Source organism: Cylas formicarius, unplaced genomic scaffold, assembly GCF_029955315.1.
Source record: "Cylas formicarius isolate icCylForm1 unplaced genomic scaffold, icCylForm1.1 PGA_scaffold_2__14_contigs__length_35257938, whole genome shotgun sequence".
NCBI classification, from domain to species: Eukaryota; Metazoa; Arthropoda; class Insecta; order Coleoptera; family Brentidae; genus Cylas; species Cylas formicarius.
In genome coordinates this window covers 13,690,682-13,713,093 of record NW_026844319.1, presented here as the reverse complement: position 1 = coordinate 13,713,093, position 22,412 = coordinate 13,690,682, and the positions used below count along the sequence as shown (strand labels likewise).

The 22,412-nt window shown below is 34.1% G+C and overlaps 2 protein-coding genes across 6 annotated transcripts in view; both read right to left on the bottom strand.

Annotated features, from left to right (window-relative positions):
- Position 1: 1 nt before the first annotated feature.
- On the bottom strand, positions 2 to 19,009 carry LOC132698252 (protein enabled). Of its 2 annotated transcripts, XM_060664220.1 has the most exons (8): positions 18,051 to 19,009; positions 17,013 to 17,048; positions 9,744 to 9,909; positions 9,533 to 9,688; positions 7,389 to 7,682; positions 5,549 to 5,884; positions 2,982 to 3,405; positions 2 to 901 (listed from the first exon to the last, which is right to left on the bottom strand). In XM_060664220.1, exons 1-8 carry the CDS (start codon positions 18,056 to 18,058, stop codon positions 873 to 875), a joined length of 1,449 nt encoding a protein of 482 aa, XP_060520203.1. In that variant the 5' UTR covers positions 18,059 to 19,009; the 3' UTR covers positions 2 to 872. The 2 variants fall into 2 exon arrangements, with proteins under 2 accessions (XP_060520203.1, XP_060520204.1); XM_060664221.1 differs by lacking the exon at positions 17,013 to 17,048 and having other exon boundaries at positions 18,051 to 19,007.
- Positions 19,010 to 20,024: 1,015 nt separating this feature from the next.
- LOC132698251 (phospholipid transfer protein C2CD2L) overlaps positions 20,025 to 22,412 on the bottom strand; it is a 32,026-nt gene continuing 29,638 nt past the window's right edge. For 2 of the 4 annotated variants that reach the window (XM_060664219.1, XM_060664216.1), the window contains 3 exons: positions 22,095 to 22,359; positions 21,886 to 22,038; positions 20,025 to 20,403 (listed from right to left, as the gene is read on the bottom strand). In XM_060664219.1, the coding sequence (XP_060520202.1) occupies positions 20,355 to 20,403; positions 21,886 to 22,038; positions 22,095 to 22,359 (467 nt within the window). In that variant the 3' untranslated portion in view covers positions 20,025 to 20,354. Of the gene's footprint in view, positions 20,404 to 21,792; positions 21,825 to 21,885; positions 22,039 to 22,094; positions 22,360 to 22,412 lie in introns of all 4 variants that reach the window. The other 2 variants (XM_060664217.1, XM_060664218.1) reach the window with 2 other exon arrangements.

The window sequence follows — 22,412 nt, the reverse complement described above, 5'->3', positions numbered from 1 at the left end:
GGTTGAAATCTATTGGCACTAGCTATTGCTGAAACGAATGAAAAAAAAATATGAATAGGTATTTACAGATGAAATTGCGCAGCCATTGTTCTTCCAAAAAAGAAAAAAAACAAAGAAAATTATATTGTCCGCACTTTTTCGAATAAATCAGTAAAAGAAAAATACCGCACCATCAGTCTTTGTTAATAACTTTAGGGGAGAGGGGGCGTTCGTTACAAAAATCCTTTGGGTTCTTTTCGATGCGAGGTTTAAAAATTATAAAAGTCACTTACCCTAATCGACAGGATTAAATTAACTTAATAAATACTAATTATACAATAGCTTTTTGTTGTTTTTTTTTATACGGGACGGGTCGCGATATGAGCGAATTAATATTCTGGAAAATGCATCCTGCAAGAAATGTTTCTTTAATAATTTTGATTACATGTTGAGAACTTAGTAAATGCGAACAGAAAAATGTGGGCCCTTATCGCGACCAAGATCCAGTATGCTTCAACCCCCCTCCCGCCCATTCTTTCAACTTAATTCTTGATTATAAGCATTGACGAATACTTAATTCAGATAATTAAACAGGCTGCAAAAATTTGATTATTTTAAGGCCGAAAATGAGCGCTTCTAATTAAATGGCAAACAAAATCTGCCGAGCTCCTAAAGTTTGACCGTTAACTTTAAGTGTTCCATACATTTCGAATGGATAAAATTCAATCCGCGCACGGCCCTCCTTATATCGTTAAAATACAATTAGAATAACTTACAAATTGGTTGTAATTGTTCTCTAGCTTATGTCATCGAGGTTCCACTTAAATAACTTACATACGTCGTAGTGTAAAAACTATACAAAAAAATGCTATCAAATCGGGAGGATGGTCAAATTACCTCCTGTTCAGTTCGGTTTTGATTGCTGTAATAAAAAAAAACACAATTTTAATTCTAAACCTTTCGCCGACCTCACTTTGATCAATAAACACAACAGGTTGCCCAGCACACCGAGTAATGAGATATTAAAGTGAAATGGGTGACAGGTAGAGGTAAAAATACCCGATGATGTTAACTTAATAATACTTACATAAATGTACATATAATGTTAGGTAATATAGGTAAAATATGGCAAGAAATATAACTTTATCTTACAACTTCAATAAATCTGGAATCGGAAATGCATAAAGATGTTTGTTTGTTCTGGACATTTCCAGAAGATTTTTCTTGGTCTATAAATAACAATCCCTTCAGGGATTATGTCCAGACTCGAACTTGATCTACTTCTTTTAACCAATGCCTACACTAAATTTGGTAAACTAAGTAATCATAACACTTTAGCATGTGCTAATATAGGTACAGAAAAAAGCTAGCTAAAGATATTTTAAAAAATGCAGAAGAAAATAAAATTATGCGAAAATAAAAATGATGCGTATGATCAATTTCTCCAATTGTTGTATCGTCAGTTCCAGTAGCTAGAATTTCTCGTTATCAACATGACTAGAGCAGTTTAAAGGTGTTAAATAAAAAATTATTTCTTAGACATAAACCATCTTAATTCCACTCTAATATTACACAAATCATACGGAGCAAATTGCTCAGTTTCAAAACGGAATTGTAGTAAAAGATGTAGTTCTTAGTCTAAAACTATTCTTTACCAAGATTATCTTCCCTTTAAAACCTTGAGAATATTAAGGCAACGTTGAGTGTCTAATGCTTTAATTTCATTTTTAACAGTACTAGACGTCTAATTTGTTGTACTAGAACCGATCACTACTATTCAAGTTGCAATTGAGGGACACAATCGACATTAATGGTACCAATATATTAAACCAATTTCTCGAAGTTATTTAAAAGTGATAGAAATAACTTCTGACAACGATGGATATTTCACTTAATCTTTAATAACGGTATATAAAAAATGAATAACCAACGGACATCCTTTTTTTTAAGCTTTTTTGTTGCCGCTATTTGGCATATATTAAACAAAAAATTCCGACCTTACTATATTTAGAGTTCCACAGGCGTTTTGTAATATTTTACATTCAAAATATTTTGTAACATGAAATTCAAAATATTTTACGAGATAAAATTTAGTATCTAGTCAGAAGACACAACAGCTGTACTGCTATTTTGAGTGAAACTCCAGACAATAGCATATCATTAATGCACTGCAATCTAGAATGAACTGGAGTCTCATAGCTAGTTGAAAGAAAATCACGACAAAACGTTAAACTAAGGATGATATGATCATATGACTGCGAAATGACTGACTGACTTGTTAATAATTTGTGTACTACTTTTTCATGTCTTTTTTTTTAATAGTGAGTGATTGTGGTTTTCGTGGATTGGTGATTTTGTCAAAAGCAAGAACCTTTTGCGGTGTTACAAGAAAAAGTAATACTTAGTAATGCTTAGTAGTTAGAATCGAGGGGCAAATCACCACCTAAAGTTGATACACAAGATTTCACACAACCATATGCTTCACAGATTTCACGGATTTCATTGGATTCAGATTTCACAGATTTATAAATTTGAACTGAGGTGGCTTTTACTTGATGAAAATCCATTTATCAAAATAAATAAGAACTAAAAGTTCAGATTTTCACGAAATTTCGTGTGTTGTGCTAGATTTTCATAATTAATTTGTTTACATTTAAATATGACTCAACTAATGGAAAGTGGTCAGAACTCAAAATAATAGAATTATAGAAATTGAATTTATATCAGCAATGTTTGTACCTCGGCTTGTACCAATAATTATTCAAAATTATTCAGTAACTCTTCGTGGCATTAAAAGAACAAAATAATAAATCTGCTGAAAGCTTTTTTTTCTCATATTTGAGTATGAAGTCACTTGAATAACACCCTGTATATGTTTACTTTTAATTAAATAAACTAAACCTATTACTATGTAAGCAAGAAACAAGGGACGTCTCGGGGACTGAAGTGAGATGGAGCGTAATGCAACTCTATTGTGTTTAGTGATGTTGACTTTGACTTACCATCTAAAATGTCCTGTTTCATTTTGGTGATCTCCTTTTTCACCTCTTTGACTAATTCGTTTTTTAAACTCTCGATCTCCGACGGGCCTATCGACAGCGCTACCTCCGACAGGCCGTTCACCTTGAGGATGGTCTCTTCCGAGGCGGAGCCGAACCGCTTCCTCACACTCTTGGGCGATTCGGAACTGAACTTGGACGTGTTACTAGGCAACGTGTTCGTTTTCTCCCACATCGCGACCTTCTTTTCTTCCTCCTCCTTGTCGGGCACCTTTTTCTCGACGGCGGCTCGTCTCCTCGCCAACGTTTTCGCCATCTCGTCCATCATCGATGCCATGCTCCCGCCCCCGCCTCGACCCAATGTGCCGTAATTGCTGCCCCCGCTGCTAGTTGATGAACCGCTGTTTTCTGTCGCCTGAATACCGTTCTGGAAATGTATAAAGGGATGTTCGAATGGAATCAACTTGAATCTAAAGCACCGCCTATTAATAACGATATCCATCACTGCGACCCAAATGTTTTATTGTGATTAAAATCCACATAATTTATAATTTTTAAAATTATTATACTAAACTTGACATATGGAAAAAAATCCCATCAGGTACGGCAAATGGTTGTTTATCAAAATCAATGCAAGTGGGTAGTACCGGACTGTGTGTATAGTCTCTGCTTTTTATAACAAATATCAGTAACTTACAGACCAAAATTAGTACAAATATAAGCCTATTTACGGATAACATAAAGATATTCATTTGTCCGATTAACCAGTAGAAAGAAATTCAAGGATATCCAGCATGGCGAGGACTGAACTGACTGGTGCCAGCTACGTTTAAATGAATGTACTATTGTTCACTAAGGAAATAGTAATCCGCGCCACGAATATCATCTCAATGGGAAGCAACTTAAACCAGTATCTGCTCAGAAGGATTTTGGTGAAATTTTCTGCAACAACCTCAAATTGGAGATCCAATATAGTCAAAAGGGAGGAGCCAGCAAAACCTGGATAGCAGAGAAAACACGCGCTGACTGACTGACTGAGAATACCAGAGCCCATCCAAAGACAGACAGTGTCCTACAAACAAACGAACAACTGACATCATATTACCAATGTGCAGAGACCAGACTAAAAAAAATTATTAGGTATGTACATCAGACATCGCGGCACAAGATCAGCCACAGTTGTGTGTCCACTTTAGTTGAACACCTGTGGACCAACAAAAAACGACTTGAAGAATTTTTTTTAAGATGTCCATAACATGTGACATTCATCCATTATAGTGTTTTTTTGAGGCCCTCTTTCTTAAATTAGACAACAGCTCCATCTCACTAAATAGTTCGCATTTTAAATTCATATTATGTGTGTTTAATTTGTTTAATCGCTTTTCATGGCCGTTTTCAACTTTTAGATGTTTTTTTTTTAAGTAACAAGTAAAACTGAATGCGATATATAGTTATATTTGGCAACATCTTGAAGAACTTAGATTTGGCAATGTCGGTGGTCCAATTTCCGAGTTTATGTGAATATAAACATAAATAAATACAAAAACTGTATGCTTGCTAAAGGAGCAAACTCTGAAAGTGACTCGAGTTTCTCTCAGAAGCTTCAAAACAACTTGTCTACTGTGTCAGCTTTATAATAATGTATAATTTGACTAGAATAGTTTTCTTTTTCGTTTGTTTTAAATTAAGAATTTATCAAAATTGGGCGGATCAATGAGAAGCTTTGTTTGTTCAATAAGAAATCAACAAACCTTAAAATATAATATTGCACAAATTTTAATAGATAAGTTATGTGCAAAAAATATTTATTGAAAACTGCGGACAAAACAAGTGCTCAAAAGTGCCACCGCAATGTGGGTAACAAGAGCTACAGATAGACGAAATTTCATCTTGAAAAGTTTTTAATTAAAAATCAATTTACTTAGTTAAATTAAAAATTTGAATTTAAATTTAGCGTCTTGTGATTTGACCGATAAGACGACAAGGTTTACACAGAACATCTATAGATGCCCCTTTGCATCTATGTGATCATAAGATGTTGGTTTTGTAACACATGAACTGTTTAAGAAGGCATAACCAGACATAAACGTCGTTCACCTCTCATGGGGTCATTATGCTGTCTGAGTGTGCAAATGTGCACCTCGGATAACGGACTTTTAATTAATTAATTAATTAAACATTACAAAATAAATCCTAAATCCTATAATACCAACATTAGAACACACAGACCAAAACTGAATAAAGAAAGGAATTCAATTCTAATATGTAAGAACATTGTGTGGTATATCAGTAGAACTCTTTTCCAATGGAAGCTGTCACAGCACCCAATAAATAAAACCTTCTAAATTTGAAGAAGAGACAGAAGGTAGGAGCGATTCATACATTACTTGGAGATCTAGATTCTTGTGAATAGTGTTGCTCACTATGTTAATAAGTATGTACAATAGAAAGAACTGATTGGGGTGATCATAGAAATGCTTGGCTGAAAACGAATAACATTCAGCATAAAAAAAAACTACAATATGTAGCAGTAGACTTATCAGGCTAACTGAAGGTAACATTGGCTTTACTTTGTTGTTACGTTTGAGCCTGGCGTTCTGCAGTTGGGCCGCCAACGAGTTGACCTCGCCACCGTCGCTGCTTTGACTCCGCGACATATTCATGGGCGGCGGCGGAGGGGGCGGAGGCGCAGCCACCGATGTCGTTAGGCCGGTCGACGGTGGCCCAGGAGGCGGCGGTGGCGCGGGCGGGGCACTAACCGTTCGCGAGTGTCCGCTCGACATTTGCGGCGGCGACACAGGGCTAGGGGCCCCCAACGGCATGGCCGGCGGCGTAGGCACGTTGTTTTGTGGGGTCATCGGCGATGTCGGCTGAGGTGACATCAACGCGGTGGATATTCTGCGCTCCTAGACGATAACAAATTTTTGTCAAGCGACGCAGGCAGACAGGAACAGTTTTTTTGTGTTTTCCTAATCACAGTGTAGATACTATTTTTTAATTGTGAACTTCAAACCATTAAAAACTTGTATAATACAGAGATAGGGCTATTTAGTTTTAAAATATATTGGACATTGCTAGTTTCAGTTATTTTTAGTTTGTAATTTCAAGAATTGGTGGGATATAACTTTTATTGGTTACTTCTCAAATTTGAAAACAGTGATGCTGAGGTCTATTATTAGAACATTTTCTAGTTTGTTTTATCTAAAAATGGTTTGGAAAATCAAAAATATGGGTTTTAGTGCCCACTGACCAAATATATTGTCATAATCTGTAGGTTTAAAAGGCTTGCTACAAATTGCAGCTGAAACTGAAGGCTGAAAATTTCCCCCTTAGTGGCTAATGAGACACATTTTGCCCAAATCACTATCAACTGGGAACCTTAAAATAATAAGTTTTCTATGAATTGTTTAAGAAGAACAAACCACAAAGGTAAAAGAAAGCTATCTGCAAAAGTATAATATCGCTTCGTTTCATGCACCAAAACACAAAGAACCAAATATAAGTAGATTTAAAGCCATAAAGAGACAAGTCGTTTCCTACCTACTATCACTAATCACACACCACAAAAACAGTCTAAATACCAGTTACGTTATAATTTTATTTATATATAGTTATAGTTTTAGTAACACATATGCTAAAACACGAAAAAAAATTGGAAACGTGTTGTATCTTCCCCTGCACTCCATTATGCATACATTAGTTATTAAATCAATGTATTATCCAACGACAATTTCACCTATCCAATATCTGTACGCATAGAGACTTACATTTTCCAACAGCACAAACCAGCACATAAACAATAAACGAGTGGAATTTTCTTTTGTAAATAATATCAGCAGGAGGGTATATATGGGTAAGTTTATTTGATTTTTGTTTGTCTTTTTCAAAAAGTATAAGAATGTGTGAGGCGTCCACTGTCCTAATGTTATTTTTCACCTGTTCTGATTAATATGCTTAATGAAATACTGACACTGACTGACACTTTTAATTAATTCTCGGTCCAACAGAATCGGCATTTCAAAATCAAAAGAATTTACAAAAATCCAAAAAACTACAAGGACTTGCAAAGTCACCCAGAAAATCGCAGGTAGTTAGGAAAAATATAGAAAATGCTATGACATGACAGTAGTATGCAAAAAACCTAAGTATGTAACTAATAAGTGTAGATAATGTGTTTTATTATCAGATTTGTCGATATTTTTTGTTATTCACTAACAGCTTTGGTTATTATTTAATTAAATGCTTTAATCTTCTTTTGTATTTTGATTTAAGTCCTCGCAACTCATAATAATGAGAAACTGGCATTTAAATCGTCCGCTTTCATTTAGTTCTCTCTTTAAGCCCTGTGACAAGTACTAACATTAAAGTCCCTTTCTTTTTTTAATTTGTCCATGGGTTCGGCTATGTCACCTGTATCATGGCGACGTCCTCCCTCGTCATAGTACGGTAGCCCATGTCCTCGTCATAGTGTTGATGCGCCGCGGGTTGCGGCAATTGGGGCGGTTGCGGCGATTGGTGCTGCATCGCCTGGTGATGCGACTGAGACTGATGTTGCTGCTGCTGATGGGGCATTTGCGGTGGCTGAGGCGGCTGGTTCTGATGCGCCGGCACCGGCGGCGGCTGTTGCGGTATCTGTTGCAAAACGGGCGGGGCGTATTGCGGCTGATTGGCGGGTGCCGGTTGTCTGACTATGTTGCTGAGCACCTAAATAGATTTCAACAAATATCGTGAAGGACCACGGAATGATCGAATCGCCGCAAAATCACGCGCCAAACTAACTAAAAGGCGAGGGGCTTACTTTAGGACGGATGCAATTAGTTTAATAATACACCACGGTTGTCAATTGTTTGCGGGACATTATTAATAGCAAGTTCCACTATTTTTCGGATTTCAGATAGTTAAGTCGAGGCCGACCATCACGATTAAGAATAATTATTGACCAGAATATTGGAAAACGGTGCAATAGGTAATTGTTGGCCAACACCCAGTAAACTATGGATCTATTCAGCAAAACTATGGAACTGTTGGAATTTGACACTTTGAAATTCTTTAAACAGTCAGATTTTGCATTATTTCTTTCAACCAGTATTTTCTAAACCAGCTAACCAAAAGTAATACCTAATAATACTAATGTTAATAGCTTCCATATGATGCAATTATGATTAGCGATTTGTGACGTCAGTGCTCGTATTAATTCGATGCTGTTTATGAACATCACTTCGTGCGTCGGTCAAATAAAAGGTCCGAATTTCGTCTAACACTGTGTTAAAAAAAATGGTGTTTTGTCGCCGGCCAATGGGCAAATACTTCCAAAAATAATCCACACATGGTATTTGAAAGTGTGCCACGAAATTTGGCGCAGAAGAAAAAATGGTTTGCTGCAGAAGGAGAAAGATTGCAGCTTCACATATTTTCACTGGTGAACTAACAAGCGAATAAGAAATAGAGCAGCAGACGGAGTAGTTCAGACAGAACAAAAAAGAAGTATAGAAAATGTTTCAACATCAAATTCTCAAAGCGGGACAAAAGAATGATTAAATACTTTATAGAGAGACAGACATAGTTGTAAGTTGGTGTAGTAATGAAACCAGGACACTAGTGGAAGAGTAATGAAAAAATGTAAGTTAAAAATACTATCAAATACTACTACTATCAAATAAATATATTTAAATTTTAATACAATTTAGATCAACAACTTTTACATAAAAACTCCTAACTTACTTGGAAAGTGGGAGTAATTAGTAAAGCTTTACCATATTCCACCCTAAAATCTTTATACTCACACAAGGCACTATTTGAACTAAGAGGTAAATAGAATACTGTGTGAATTTCTCCACCTTTCACACTCTTTAATTTTTGTGACAATGTATATGGTAGCTCTATTGAATCTTACAATTCTAGGCATTTACAAAAATTCAGAATGCCTGTTTGAGATTTATCTATGACATAAGAAGTAGACAGGGCGTTTCATGCATTCTCGTCGCATGAACTTTTTTCTAGGAAATATTAAAATACTGATATCAAATCAGAGAATGTTTAGCAGTGATCTGGCAATGCTGTTTCTATTCACTGTGTTTTTTTTCTTTAATATAATATTTACGTGCCATCTCCTTTCAAAAAATCATAACAAGTATTTTTGTTACATTTACGGGTCTCATTAGCAGCCGGATTCTTGGAGGCTGCACTAAGACCTTTTAACTGTTATATAAGACATGTACTGTTTTTCATTTATTAAACTGATTTGTTTTAATTATAATTGTTACTATATAATTAAAAGAATTATTGTTTAGAATAAGGCCATAATTAATAATACAAATATGAAAATCTTTAACTGGTTGTGCGGTTGCTAACTGGCGGGAAGATCTCCACACGAGCACTAACTCCACGACCAATGAGAACGCGTTTATTCAATGTGAACGAATAAATATACACGCACTAAGGTTGTTTTTTATCCTAAACATGTTAATACCATTTTTGATCATTTTTATGATAGTCACGAAACAACACCGCGAACAGCGATAATAATTTAATAAGCAAAAAGACACACATCTTACCTCTAACGAGTGAAACATGGCACGAGCGAAACAGTCCGCATCCTCTTTTGAGCTGAAATTCAACCCGTACACCTGCTTGTTGTCCCGCCACTGATGAAACGTGGAGGTGGCCTGGTTGTACTTGAGTCCCTTTAGTATTGCGCAATTGATGACAACCTGAAACGAGGTTAATATAACCGCCTGCGCGTAACGTGCCCGTCGGTATGCGCACTTCGTGGTCCTGGAGCTTCCTACCGACCACCCGAAACGTTTGGTGGACGTTGTGCTGGTAGATGTGCACCTTCGAGAGACCGGAAGAACTGCCCGAAGGAACCCACTTTTTATTGACATCGTCGTAGATCATTACCGACGCCCTCGCGCTCGCTATCGACTGCTCGCTGTTGAAAAAGAAGAGTTCCCTGTTATTGATAGAGTTACAACTTTATTCCGACAATTTTGCACAAAAAAAAAACATTATGCGATTTATTATGCATACTAATAATAGCTAATAAAATATAATTTTGTTAGGCAGGCACTATTTCAAGACACTAACACTACATGGCAGTGATTTAGAACCCTTGGGTATCACGGACAACTCAGCAACTAGCATAGGAAAGAAGTTTTCTTCCAAAGCCATTAGGGCAGTCCTAGAGCGACCGGACAGGCTTCTTGCATACTGGGAAAATGAAAACCAAGGACAGAGGGGAGCCGAAAAGTGCTATGACTGAGGGGAATCAAGATGTCCTCTCTATGAAGAGGATATAGACTTTGACTTTCACACACCATACAGAGCGAGGATCTCTACAAAGGATGACTAGGCGCGGTAGAAAGTATTCGTACAGCTCGCAGGCAAGTATGGTGTATTCCAAGCTTAGATAATTGATGTATGCTCATCTGAACCTCAACAGAGGATATTCGGATAAGCATATCTATAATTCCAACGACAGTAGAGTAGCTATAGGTGAACTAGTGAGAGATTCGACTTCATAAATGGCTCTTTTAGAGGACGAAACGAAGACGTGGAGTATGATTATCGCAAAGGTCTGAATGCAGCGATCTGGCCACCAAGGACAGATTACCAAGACACTAAAACACTAACACTACAGTGCGCTGATCATAGAACTGCTCGGTACGACAGACAATTGGATGCGGAAAACGTCTCAGACCATAGGACCTCTCATTCTGATATTCTACTATTATTATTATGCGGCTTTTTCTTCGCTGTGATTCAATTAAGCGCTATTACAAAAATCATCACGAGAAATAAAATAACGCTTCCTAAGAGATAAAGCCGCTTTAAACTAAAAATATATAAATTTTCTAAAAACATGCTTACGCCAACAATTTTGCCACGTTCAAATCTTAAAGGAAATCCTTATTTTTTAATGCATATTCGGCATGCAACTGACACACTTATAAGGAATAATAACAAAAGCATTGTGTCAGTGCAGGTGATTAACCTGATATTACAATACTCAAAGAGTCTAAAAAACTCGACATGTTCAATTTAATATGCATATAAAGTATTATTAAATAAAATAGTGCTAAATTTAAAGGTGCGGATAGTGGTGTAGAATATGGAGGGGGCAATAACTCAAAGGCAAATACTACATGGCAACAAACAAATATGTTTTTTTTTTAACTTAACCTCCCCCGCCCCCAAAGCCTAACAATGTTTTGGCAAGGGTTTCGATGAATTTATTACAATTTTATAAGAAAGGGAATTAGAGCGAGTAATACATGAGTGGTTATAGATAGAACTTTTTCCACATTCGATAAGAAAATTGATTAAAACTCAACTGAAAACAGTCCTTTGTCCAGAAAAATACGCAAGCATATAATTGGCTGCATACTGTCGTGCCGTGTTTTAAGGTTTACAGGATTCAAATAACACAATAACACGTTCTCCGGGTACAGAACGTAAAATCGTTTCCTTATCTTATTTAACGAAAACATGATTGTTTCGAATTTTAATAATTTAAGTTAACTTAATAATTTAGTGAAAGGGACTTTTATTAACTATACATTTTTTTTTAGACGAATCGTTTTGACAAGGCTAGTTATAGCACCATATGTGTTAAAATTAAGCGACGAGTATAAACTAAACGCGTCGTCTTTAAAAATAGGTGCCCGGATATTAAAAACCGATTCAGTAAATTAATCACTCTAAAAGTGTGTCGACAATGTCTGATTTCCCATCTGATTTTCCTTTTGATTATATTAACTTAAAAAACCTCTTGCAATTCTCAAAGTGTTTCACTTTTGATATTCAAACTATCTGATTTGTTTGTGATTTGATATTCGATTTAATGCCAATACCATAAACTTTGTTGTTATTATTGAAATCCAAAAGAAAGATTATGTATTATTTATTATTATTATGTATTGTATTTATTTACAAGTGAAATAAAAAACAATAGGTTTAGGGTTTCACAGAGCTCCGTGTTGGTACCCCTGTTGTACTACATGTATGTATTCAGGTTTGATGGCACGAAATATTGAGCAACAAATAAAACATTATTATAGAAAATACTAACTACATAGTTTCCAAACAAAAAAATAAGTTTATTGAACCAATATAAATAAAAATCAATAACTAGGGAGGATCTATAAGATTAGACACATAGGGCGCTTTCAGTGGTTGCAAAATGAGCACATTTTTTTTTATCATGAAATAGTCTAAATGTTTTAAATTTTACAAAAAACATCCAAGAGGATTTTAATCTCCAGTTCTAGTCAAAAACTTCTGCTTACTTTAGCAACAACAATATTTTCGGAGACAATAAAACTGAGTTTGTTTTAGTTTTTGCCGTTAAAAATTTCCAGCAAAAATAAAATTAAAAATACAAACAAAACGTATTTTGAGGTTGCGTTGGTTCGCTTCCAGAACAAATTTTAGATACGATATCGATACGATTCCGTTTTTTTCCAAATCGAATTTGGATTGAACTAGAACTCGAAATCGAAAACGTGAGTTTTGATGGGATTAAAAATGGATTTGAGTGACATGTAAGTAGTAACAGATAAGAATTTATTTATTATTTATTTATTACTACTATTAATTTTTTAGACTTAACGATTACGAAAGTGCAAAGCAAATTATATTTTTTAATATATCATAAACCTTCACACACGGGCACAGTCATACATAACAGCTCAAATCACCCTTATACACACAAAATGGCTGCATTTAACTCTTTTATACACAGACTTCTTAATACGCCACTCTCAAAAGAAAATTACAACAAAGAACTTAATATCATTAAACAAATAGCACTGAACAACGGCTACAATCCGTCCATTACAGATAAAATTATAAATAAAAAACAAATACAGACAACAGTAAACTCTATTTATCCGAAACCAAATACAGAACACGAACAATTTAAAACAATTACATATATAGGAGAACCTAGCGAAAAAGTTTCAAAATATTTGTCAAAATGTGGTTTAAAAATAGCTTTCAGAACTAACAACACAATAGGAAAATATTTAAAAAACAATAAATCGAAATGTCCAAAATCCCAAAAATCAGGGGTCTACAGGTTAAAATGTGGATCTTGTCCTGAAATTTATATTGCACAAACAGGTAGAACCTTCAAGAAACGCATTAACGAACATATAAGAGCGTTTAAAAACAATAGTGTAGATTTTAATTATGCTACACACTTAAACACAGAAAAACACATTTTTGACGACAATTTTGATATATTACACACAGCCACAAAATGTAGAAAATTAAATTTATTAGAAGCCATGGAGATTAACAAAATGAGACATTCAAATGTATTGCTTAACGATTAATTAGATTTAAATATATCTCCTTTATTGAACTTAAGTTCTCGGAACAACATTAATTAAGGTTTGTTTAATGGTCATTTTTCGGTATATATAGTAGCAGGTAGTTTGTAAATATTACATTTGATAAAGACACGGTGTTGTCGAAACAATTGTGATGTCATAATATATAATTTCGTGAAAATCTGAACTTTTAGTTCTTATTTATTTTGATAAATGGATTTTCATCAAGTAAAAGCCACCTCAGTTCAATATTTAAAAGTATACTAAAAATAAACTTTACTTTGCAAAAATACAAAATACAATGGAAAAGTTAAATTAAACGTGATTTGCTAATATGAATGCATTTTGCAACATGATTACTGGCCAGGTGATGCCGCAACAAACCGGCCGGTGTGGTGTTGGCCATTATTATTTGAACCTATTATGTGTGCTGAATTTTGTTGAAACAGTAAGTCAGGTAAGTAATATAAATATGTTTCTGTTTCTGCCTATGTCTATGCATGTTATACATAGAGTAATAAAAGTTAATAGCGACGAATCAGATGTTTTGATGGCGGTTATGTGTTATAGCAAAAAAAATTCGTAAAGAAATTTAGTACTAAACACCGATTAACAGTTAATGGGTTTACAGATGTGATTAGATTGAACTATGCATATAGCAACAGCATAAGTACAAAACAACTTCGGTCTTAATACTTGTAAACCATAAATTACTGGTAAAATTTTGTAAATACACATGACTTTAGCATCATTTAATGGTGTAATTACATTATTATAAAACTATTTTTTACACTATTTGATGCAATAATTCACCCTTGAAGGTAAATTTATGTTTTAAAATTTTATATGATATATGATGAATGTACAGTTTCAGGCAAGATGTAATTTGACACTGTGGGGCCAATGATTTTGAAGATTTAAATCGTAACTCAGAATCAAAAAATCACCTGAGAGTTCTGGGTCACTGTTTTGGAATTTTAGAGAACAGACAAATAACAAAAAGTTTTTGTAAAAAAAAGGGAAATTTTTACTCTCGAGCGAGAAATCTATCTAGGTGTACGGTAATAAAGTGTAATGGTGGCACTACTTATTGGACCACTACAGTTCGTTGACCATACACGCTTTCTTCGTCAGTTGACTGTTCAAATCATTGAATAATATACCTTGGGGGTGAAATAAAATTACCGACGTTAACTGGTGGATATGTCTGTTGAAAAATTTCTCGCTGGTTCATTTCCATTCCGGGATTTCAAGAAAACGGCCTTTTTATTTTTAACGAAATTATAGAAATTAGAAATCTTAAAATCTCTCTAGGGAGTAAAATTTCTCCCACTGAATGGAATGCCCCCACCCGCTACAGCCACCCATACATTCGGTGCCGCCATAAACAATATCCAAATAACGTACACATTTTGCACAAGACAAACGAAATTTCGGGCCCATCTTTGAAATAAAATACTAAAACTATCTTTTTAATGGCACCTTCCTGAGAACCTCAATCAACCAGAACTAACCAAATTAAAACTTTCTTGTACCATTGGAATTAATGCAGTATGCACAACCAATATTAAAATTTGCGCTTTTTTTTTAAATATAACGTTCCAAAAATTTAAAATCCCCCCCGCTCCCAACCAAATTTAAATGTTTTTTACGATATAAACCTCTGAATTTTGCGCAATCAATTTAAAATCTTCCGCAGCTTAGTAAGTTATAGCCTTCCAGAACTTAAAAAAAAAAAAATGAGTCGTACTAACATAAGAGCGGAAGTATAGGCATGCATCACAATTTGGACAGTTTCTTTCTTGAACACTTTCAGATAAATTACTGATAATTGTGTTTTCTACACAACACAAAGAATAACACACACAGGAACAACAAAGTATATGGCGGCCTCTAACATTAAATGAAAAGATTAAGTCAATATATCGGTTTATCCTCATCAATACACCCTGTATCTGGAATTTCGTCTAACTGTAATATTACTGAACAAAAATATGATTAAAGAAGCAAGAAATTTTTCTGGATGCCCTGTATCTCAAAAACCAACTCACATTCTAGTTAATTAAAGATCCACCCTCTGCGATTTGTTCAGAGTGAGTCAACGAGAGAGTAAAGTTCATTCTCTCATTGGTTTCAAAAGTTATGAGGAAATGGTAAATACAAAAGTTGTAAGATTATTAAGATGAACAATTAAAAATTATTTTAAAGTCTACAAGATGGCTCAAAAAGGCACGAAAATTAAAACTTTTTTTTTATTTTAAATTTTGTTATGAATTCCGTTTAAAATTCTTCAACTTTTGTATTAATAATATTACATACCAGTTTTTACTATATTTTAATTTTATTTTTTTTTTAAATTATGCAGAAAAAATAAAAATAAAATTTTGTCACCCAACATCTCAAAAACGATAGATTTTAGATCATTTAACGTGGTTTCATAGTCAGGCAATGATGATGAACCCTCATTGTAGATAATATATTTGAAGGTAGACCGAGACTTTGTTAAAAACTGTTATTTAATATTTGAAAATTATTATTTGACAAAAATGGAATGTCAGTCAGTAACAATCATATTTAATATGGATTGATTGATCTTTTTTATCAATATTTAAATAGAAATTAGTATTTCATTTAAGTTATTGTCGATTGTTTTATTATTATTATTATTTTTAAAATAACTTCTTCAAACATTTTTCACAATTTCACAGTCAATCTTCTGAGAAATGTTTCAACATATTAACTACTCCATTCAGTAAAATTAAATGTAGAATCGATGTTTATCACTTAAATTCCAGACTTCAGACTTTTATTAAGATCGTTTTCTGACAAAGTATATACAGGGTATCTCATGGTGGCCCTTCGTTAGAAAGTGGAAAGAAACAATCAAAATTAGAGATGGGGAGACCTGAAGGAAAGCATCATGCAATTTTCTCGGGAAACGGAAAATGAAAACTAAGCGGAAGTCGTACAAAACTAGCTAGAACTAATTAAAAATGGATATTTCCAAGCATCCTGTGTTCCTAATCTTAAAACTTTATTAAAAAAATCTTTTTAATTAGTAATCGTGGTTGGTTATAGCACCGTAAATTACGCATCTTTCTAACCACGATACAATTTTTTAAAAATTTACTATATTGATTTACCCTCGCTTATTCCACAAAAGTATTCATCAGTGTCCCCGTCGGTATTCGTCAGATATGATCCCTAATTGTAAGGTTTTCTTTATTGGAAAAACAAATTATAACAATCCTTAATGCTTGGTTAATGTTTAGCTCGAACAATAAATCATAGTTTAAGGAAAATTGAACTACTCGGGGCTTATAAACACGTTCAACCAAAAATTACGTAATTATATAAATATAGACAGGAAGAGGAAACGCGTGCATTTTGCTGATAACGCTGTCGAATACTATATTTCGGCACCGAACTAAACTCATTTTGCATACGATTTTGGGAGGCTAAATGCTAACAAAATTCTTCTGCCGACATGCTATGAAATATTCATAAAAGCCCGTGCAACGATAAATTAAAACTTGATGCAAGTAGGTAGTTAAATGCAGACAGGTCAAAGAAAACATTTAGAGTGGAGCATTCTCAAGCGTTAAATAATAAAAAATTCCAGTCCATAGTCGAATGATTGACCAAAGAGCCTAACACAATACAATGAAGGAAACAAATGCAGCCGCCATGAAAATACTACCTTCGTCTTTCCTGACTGGAACTCATTTCAGAATAGCTGAAAATTAAAAACGGTTGGGTTTTTGAATCTGCAATCCGAAAATAACTGAAAATTACTTTGGCACCGCACTTTTTTCATTTAATTTTTCTGCTTAAATTCCTGTGATAACTGGTCTCTAAACCACCAACAGTTACCATAATTTAAATTTGTTGAAAGCTTTTAAGAAATATGTAAGAAACATATAAGAAAAGGTAACCCAATTTTCAACAGTAAGCTTTAAGGGAAACTTCAAGGTAGAGCTGGAGGAAATTCGATTACACGATTGGAACGCATCAGCTATATTTTTTAAACTCGTCATAGTCGAGTTTACAAAAATATTGTTAGATAATAGTATTTATACTAAGTATTCAGCAAGTTAAAGTTGTCTATAATTTAGTCATTGTGCTCTAAGTGTACATTTCCGCGGAAAGACATTTCCGACTAAGTGAATCACGTGAATAATTGTTTAAAAACAACGTTGCAATTTGTTAGGAATGAGGAAATAGGTATCTTCGTCTTTGAATTTCACTTTCAATGCCCTAAAAATTAAAACTGCAAGAAGCAATTTCCGTGAGATATGATTCCCCCATTCAATTGCGTTTAGCAAATTTATAGAGCAGAATTAAACCCCCAAAGGACATAGAAACGTGTAGAATGGAAATTACACTTAGTCATTCTTGGGATCGTTCCTAGGTATGCACAAAACACACCCAATTCGATCAAAATCGATAAATGCACACATAAATTAATGAAACAGAAGTTCAGCTGACTATATTAAATGCGTAATGGAAACATAAAAGTCACGTTCAAAAGAATGGTCTCCACAGAAAGGTTTGGTCCTTTTTTTAAGTAACCCCATAACAATTACCGCACACTCTTCAAAATTTACCACAATGTTAAACAACATTCCTCTGAATAGTCGAATTGGGAAATAACCGGTTGTTTACTCAGCAAAAGCTTACAAATTGCCGAAAAACTTAATAACAAATGTTAATGTGATAATCGGTAATCAAGACTTACCTTGACATTTTCCAGTGTTTGATTAGTATTAGACGCGTTTACAACATCACAACCACTTGGTTTCGAAGACTGCACTATATTTTTATTACTACTAAGCTAATTTTTGCGCTACAAATGAAAATCCCCATTGGAATAAATACTCCGAAACATTTTAGACATTCGCAACAAAACTTCTCAACGCCATGACATATGCAATTTGACCAGCCCGTGTTTCTGCCAATCGCATTCGCCCTCAGTAGAGGGAAGTTCAAACAGTTATGACAGAATGATTTAGAATAGATATGGATTATATTCACTCATGGTGAATAAAATAAAGCAAAGTATTAATTAAATATCACATTACCTAAAACTGAAATAAGAATTTTTGAAACATAAATAAAGAATAATTTAGCTTTGCATTGGTCGTGGCACAGACCACAAAGGAATAGAACACAGACTTGACAAACTGACAAGAAAAGTTAATTTTTGTGTGCTTATTTGCTGGAATCCCATGGGTGTAACAAGAGAACGATGGATTTGGTGGAGTGTAGAGTGAGATATCGTGGCGACAAAAGAGAGATAACGCAAATCAGCTGATGAAAATCGGAAGTTTTTTGATTTCCTTCGTGTTTTTTTAATGAAGAGAGTAAATATATATTTCAGAATATTTGTAATAACAGTTTCTGAAAAGTTTAATTGAAATTCAGACTGTTTACATTTGTTGTGTGATGATTGGTATAGGTGTAAAATGATTTAGCTGTTTTGTGGCTTTATTTCAGTTTATATGTTGTCTCTTATGTTTTGAGCCAGTACGCTTGCAGGTATGCACCTAATAATTGCATGTGGTGATCCATTATAAAAAAAAAAGTTTAATACTAGAGTTGTAGTGTTTAATATGTGGATTTAATATCACATAATTATATACAAGGTGTGACAAAAATGATAGTATATGAAAGTTATATCTTTTTAAGTTGGAAGCTCTGTATAAAAGGAAACCTGCTGTTAAGCTATTTTCTAAAATATGTAAGTGTATAAAATATATGCTTTAGTTATTTTTTGCGTTAAGCCTAGAATTATTCAAAAATAAAATCGTCACTTAGTTAATAGGTTACATAGGTAATTCATTATGTTATGTGTGCTCGGTTGGTAATGATTTGAAAAATAATTTTCATATAATTGGTGGCTGTATTTGTTAAAAAGATTTAGTACCTTTCAACTACTTAATAATAATAATAACGTAAGCATTGTTATTATTTTCATAATCCTTTTCTTACCAATCATGTTGCAGAGCGGAATTTGTTCAAACCTATGAACTGAGTCATAAAACTTCCGTAGAGCCTTTTTTCTATTATGGTGTTAAAATTTTGTGACCTTTGCAAAAATACTTACCAAAAGTATTACTTTTTCTCATCAATGCAGAAAATTTGACAAACAATAAGTGTCCCTACTTTCGGCACTTATTTGCATGGAAAAAGGGATAACTATACCACTAATTCAGGACAATTTGGAAATCCATGACAGGTTTGGGACAATTTCAGTTTTCTTGTGTCCCAAAATGTATTTGCCTTTTGTGACAACCAGTAATGGTTCCTCGAAGTATTGGTTGGTGTCTTCCTCCTAATTATAATTACGAATTTTAGCGAAGCATTTTCTGTTTTCAAGTGGGTTCATAGATGGAAGAAGGGAAACAAAATAAAAGCAAAAGTTTTTTCCAACATCTTTATTTATAGCAAAATTTTAAGTTATTTAATAAAAGGTGTGATGATTTATTTCGAGATGCGAAACAATGAGTTCAAACCTACTAAGAGATTCCTCAGGCACTTAGACGAGAATTTTAAAATTCATAAACTCATATTTATAAAAACAATGAAATAACAACGAAAACAGTTTAAAACATTTCGAAATACTTCATAAAATCTTAATATAGTTATCATATATAAAAACAAAGGCAAACTGTTAGATTGAATATGGACCATCAGTTATGATTTCTCTACGAGAGAAAACAATACGTGTGTAGCGAATGGTCCAATTTGAGATTCTTGATGAGATATGGGCTCATGACGCACTATAAGAACCCCTAGCAATAGGGCTTGAGTAAAATTTTGTCGAACAGGAGTAGTAACAATAAAGAAATAAATAACAATTAGAAATATAAATTAAGTAAAAAACAAAAAAGCGATATATGTGTATAAAATTTAAAAAATAAAAAAATATTAACCACAGTAGTACAGGTGTAAAGCTATTTGTTTTAAGAACAGTTTGTGCACGCTAGCCACCCAATTTTTAGTAAATATTTGAAAAACGTCGCAAAATTTGAAGAAATTTTCACAGCAATGACAAATTTTTGTCCTTGTAGGGATTGGTGATGTAGGACCTGGAAATAAGCACTTAATTAGATTACGGAAGGGTACGAAAAACGAGCACCATAGAGAAATTAAAAAAAAAGAGGATTCATGGGGTCGCTAGTTTCGCGAGAAATTGGAAATTTTGTGGTTATAATCTAATTTTTCGTGACCCCTACTTTGAATTCAACATTTTTGGTTTTTACACCTTTTTTGTTAATGTTACCTTAAAAGGTTAAATGGAAAATATGTCTGATGAAGTTTTAAAATGCATTTCTAAGAAATTTTTGTACAATATCTCAATCAGGTTCCAGATAGACCTTTGATCTAACATGAACCTCGATTATATTTCACATATTAGGATTTAAAAAAGGATTTCGGCTTCCATCAGCAGCACTAGATCAATATTGCCAAGCCGCATTCGACTTCGAAAATATTTTGCATTTTCGAAAAATCATAAAAACGACTTTTTTGGTATGACGATATTACATGTTGTGGGTGCCTTAGATGTCTTTTAGAATAAACAGAAATTAGTAAAATAAAAAATATTCACAAGGTAGTAAAAGTACAATGAAATAAAAGCAAATCTATTTTCAAAACGTATCATATTACTACTGACAACACCGCCTGCGCTTTTAACTTTAGTAAGGCCCTTGGTACCGTTGAACATTAAATCCGTGAACAAGGAAAAACTTTCTTTAATTTTCATCAAGTGCGCAAGCTTCCAAAAGGAATAAAGTAAAACAACACCAAAATAAGAGTTGTAAAAAGTCCCTATTATCTCAAAGAAAAAACGAATTTAAATTTAACCATCCAATATAAATAAATAAATATAAATATCCTTTGTGGAATATTTAACCTCCACCCAGAATCAACCAGTCAAAAGTAAAACAATTTTCAACAATGTAAAAGCCTACAAGCAGAATGAATATGAAAAAATCCGGAATATCAGAAGCCAAACGAAAAATATAGAAAATGGTGTCATGGATGTTAATACCATAATCAAAAGAAGCATGCAAAAAATCTATGACTGCAACTAATAGAGTACAATATCTGTCGCATTATCAGATTTGTCCATATCTATTTTTGTATTCAATAAGAGTTCGTTTTCGTTTCCTACTTTTGTTGAAGTTGAAGTTTGTTTAAAATAAATCCGAATTCATCAATAATTAGAAGCTTTTTTATAATAAGATTTATAAGCAATCGATTGCTGACATTTAAATGCAACGCTTTCATTTAGTTCTCTCTGAAAACATGAAGTCGCTAGTATCGAGTGACGTCAAACGCTGTGACAAGTAATAGCATAGCAGGAGATTCTCTTTTTTTTAAATTTCTCTGTGAGAAACACTCAACAGGCACTTATTTGAAACGCAGGAAGCAAAAAAAAAACGTCGCATGCTTTTAAGAACACTCATTCTTACCCCTTTACTCGCTCAATACGGGGAGCATCGATCCATAGAAACAAATACTGTGAGATATATGTGTACTCGGAAATTATTAATCATCACACTTACAGTTCAATGTTGTGAATGGTCGACGAAGGACAGTTGTCGTTCACTTTCACGTGACACTGTTTGTGACATTTCAGCATACAATCGCGACACTCGTAGCCCTGCTTGCCGAACCTTCTAGCTATGGTCTTGGCGCACACTTGACACACGGTGCCCCTAAAATTGATTTATTATAGTTTCCATTGTGATAACACAATCTCCTACATTTTTACCCTTGCAAATGTTTGGCGACAAAGGTGTGATCGTTAAAAATATGAAGTTTGACCCCCTTCTTTTTCCATCGGGACTTTTGAGCGAGAGACAGAGGCACAAGGTAGTGCTTCTTGATGCCGTTCTCGATAGTTTCCAGCACCAAGGTGCTGGCTTCGTTCACGTAAGTGCGGGTGGAGGCGCTACTTAAGCCGGAAGCTTCCGATAGACTAGACCTTCGAGACGTTTCTTCTGTGGATCGACCAAGAGGTACGTTTAGCCGATAACCTGGCATTTTAGTTTGGTGTCTCGGAAAGGCGATAAGAGGGCTATCTAGTACT

Bases quoted from the DNA above. Each gene is read 5' to 3' on its own strand.
- LOC132698252 (XM_060664220.1), bottom strand. The intron at 9,689-9,743 runs GTGCGCATACCG...ACCTCGTTTCAG, and splicing joins GGAAGCTCCAGGACCACGAA to GTTGTCATCAATTGCGCAAT. The intron at 3,406-5,548 runs GTAAAGCCAATG...ATACATTTCCAG, and splicing joins GGCTCAAACGTAACAACAAA to AACGGTATTCAGGCGACAGA.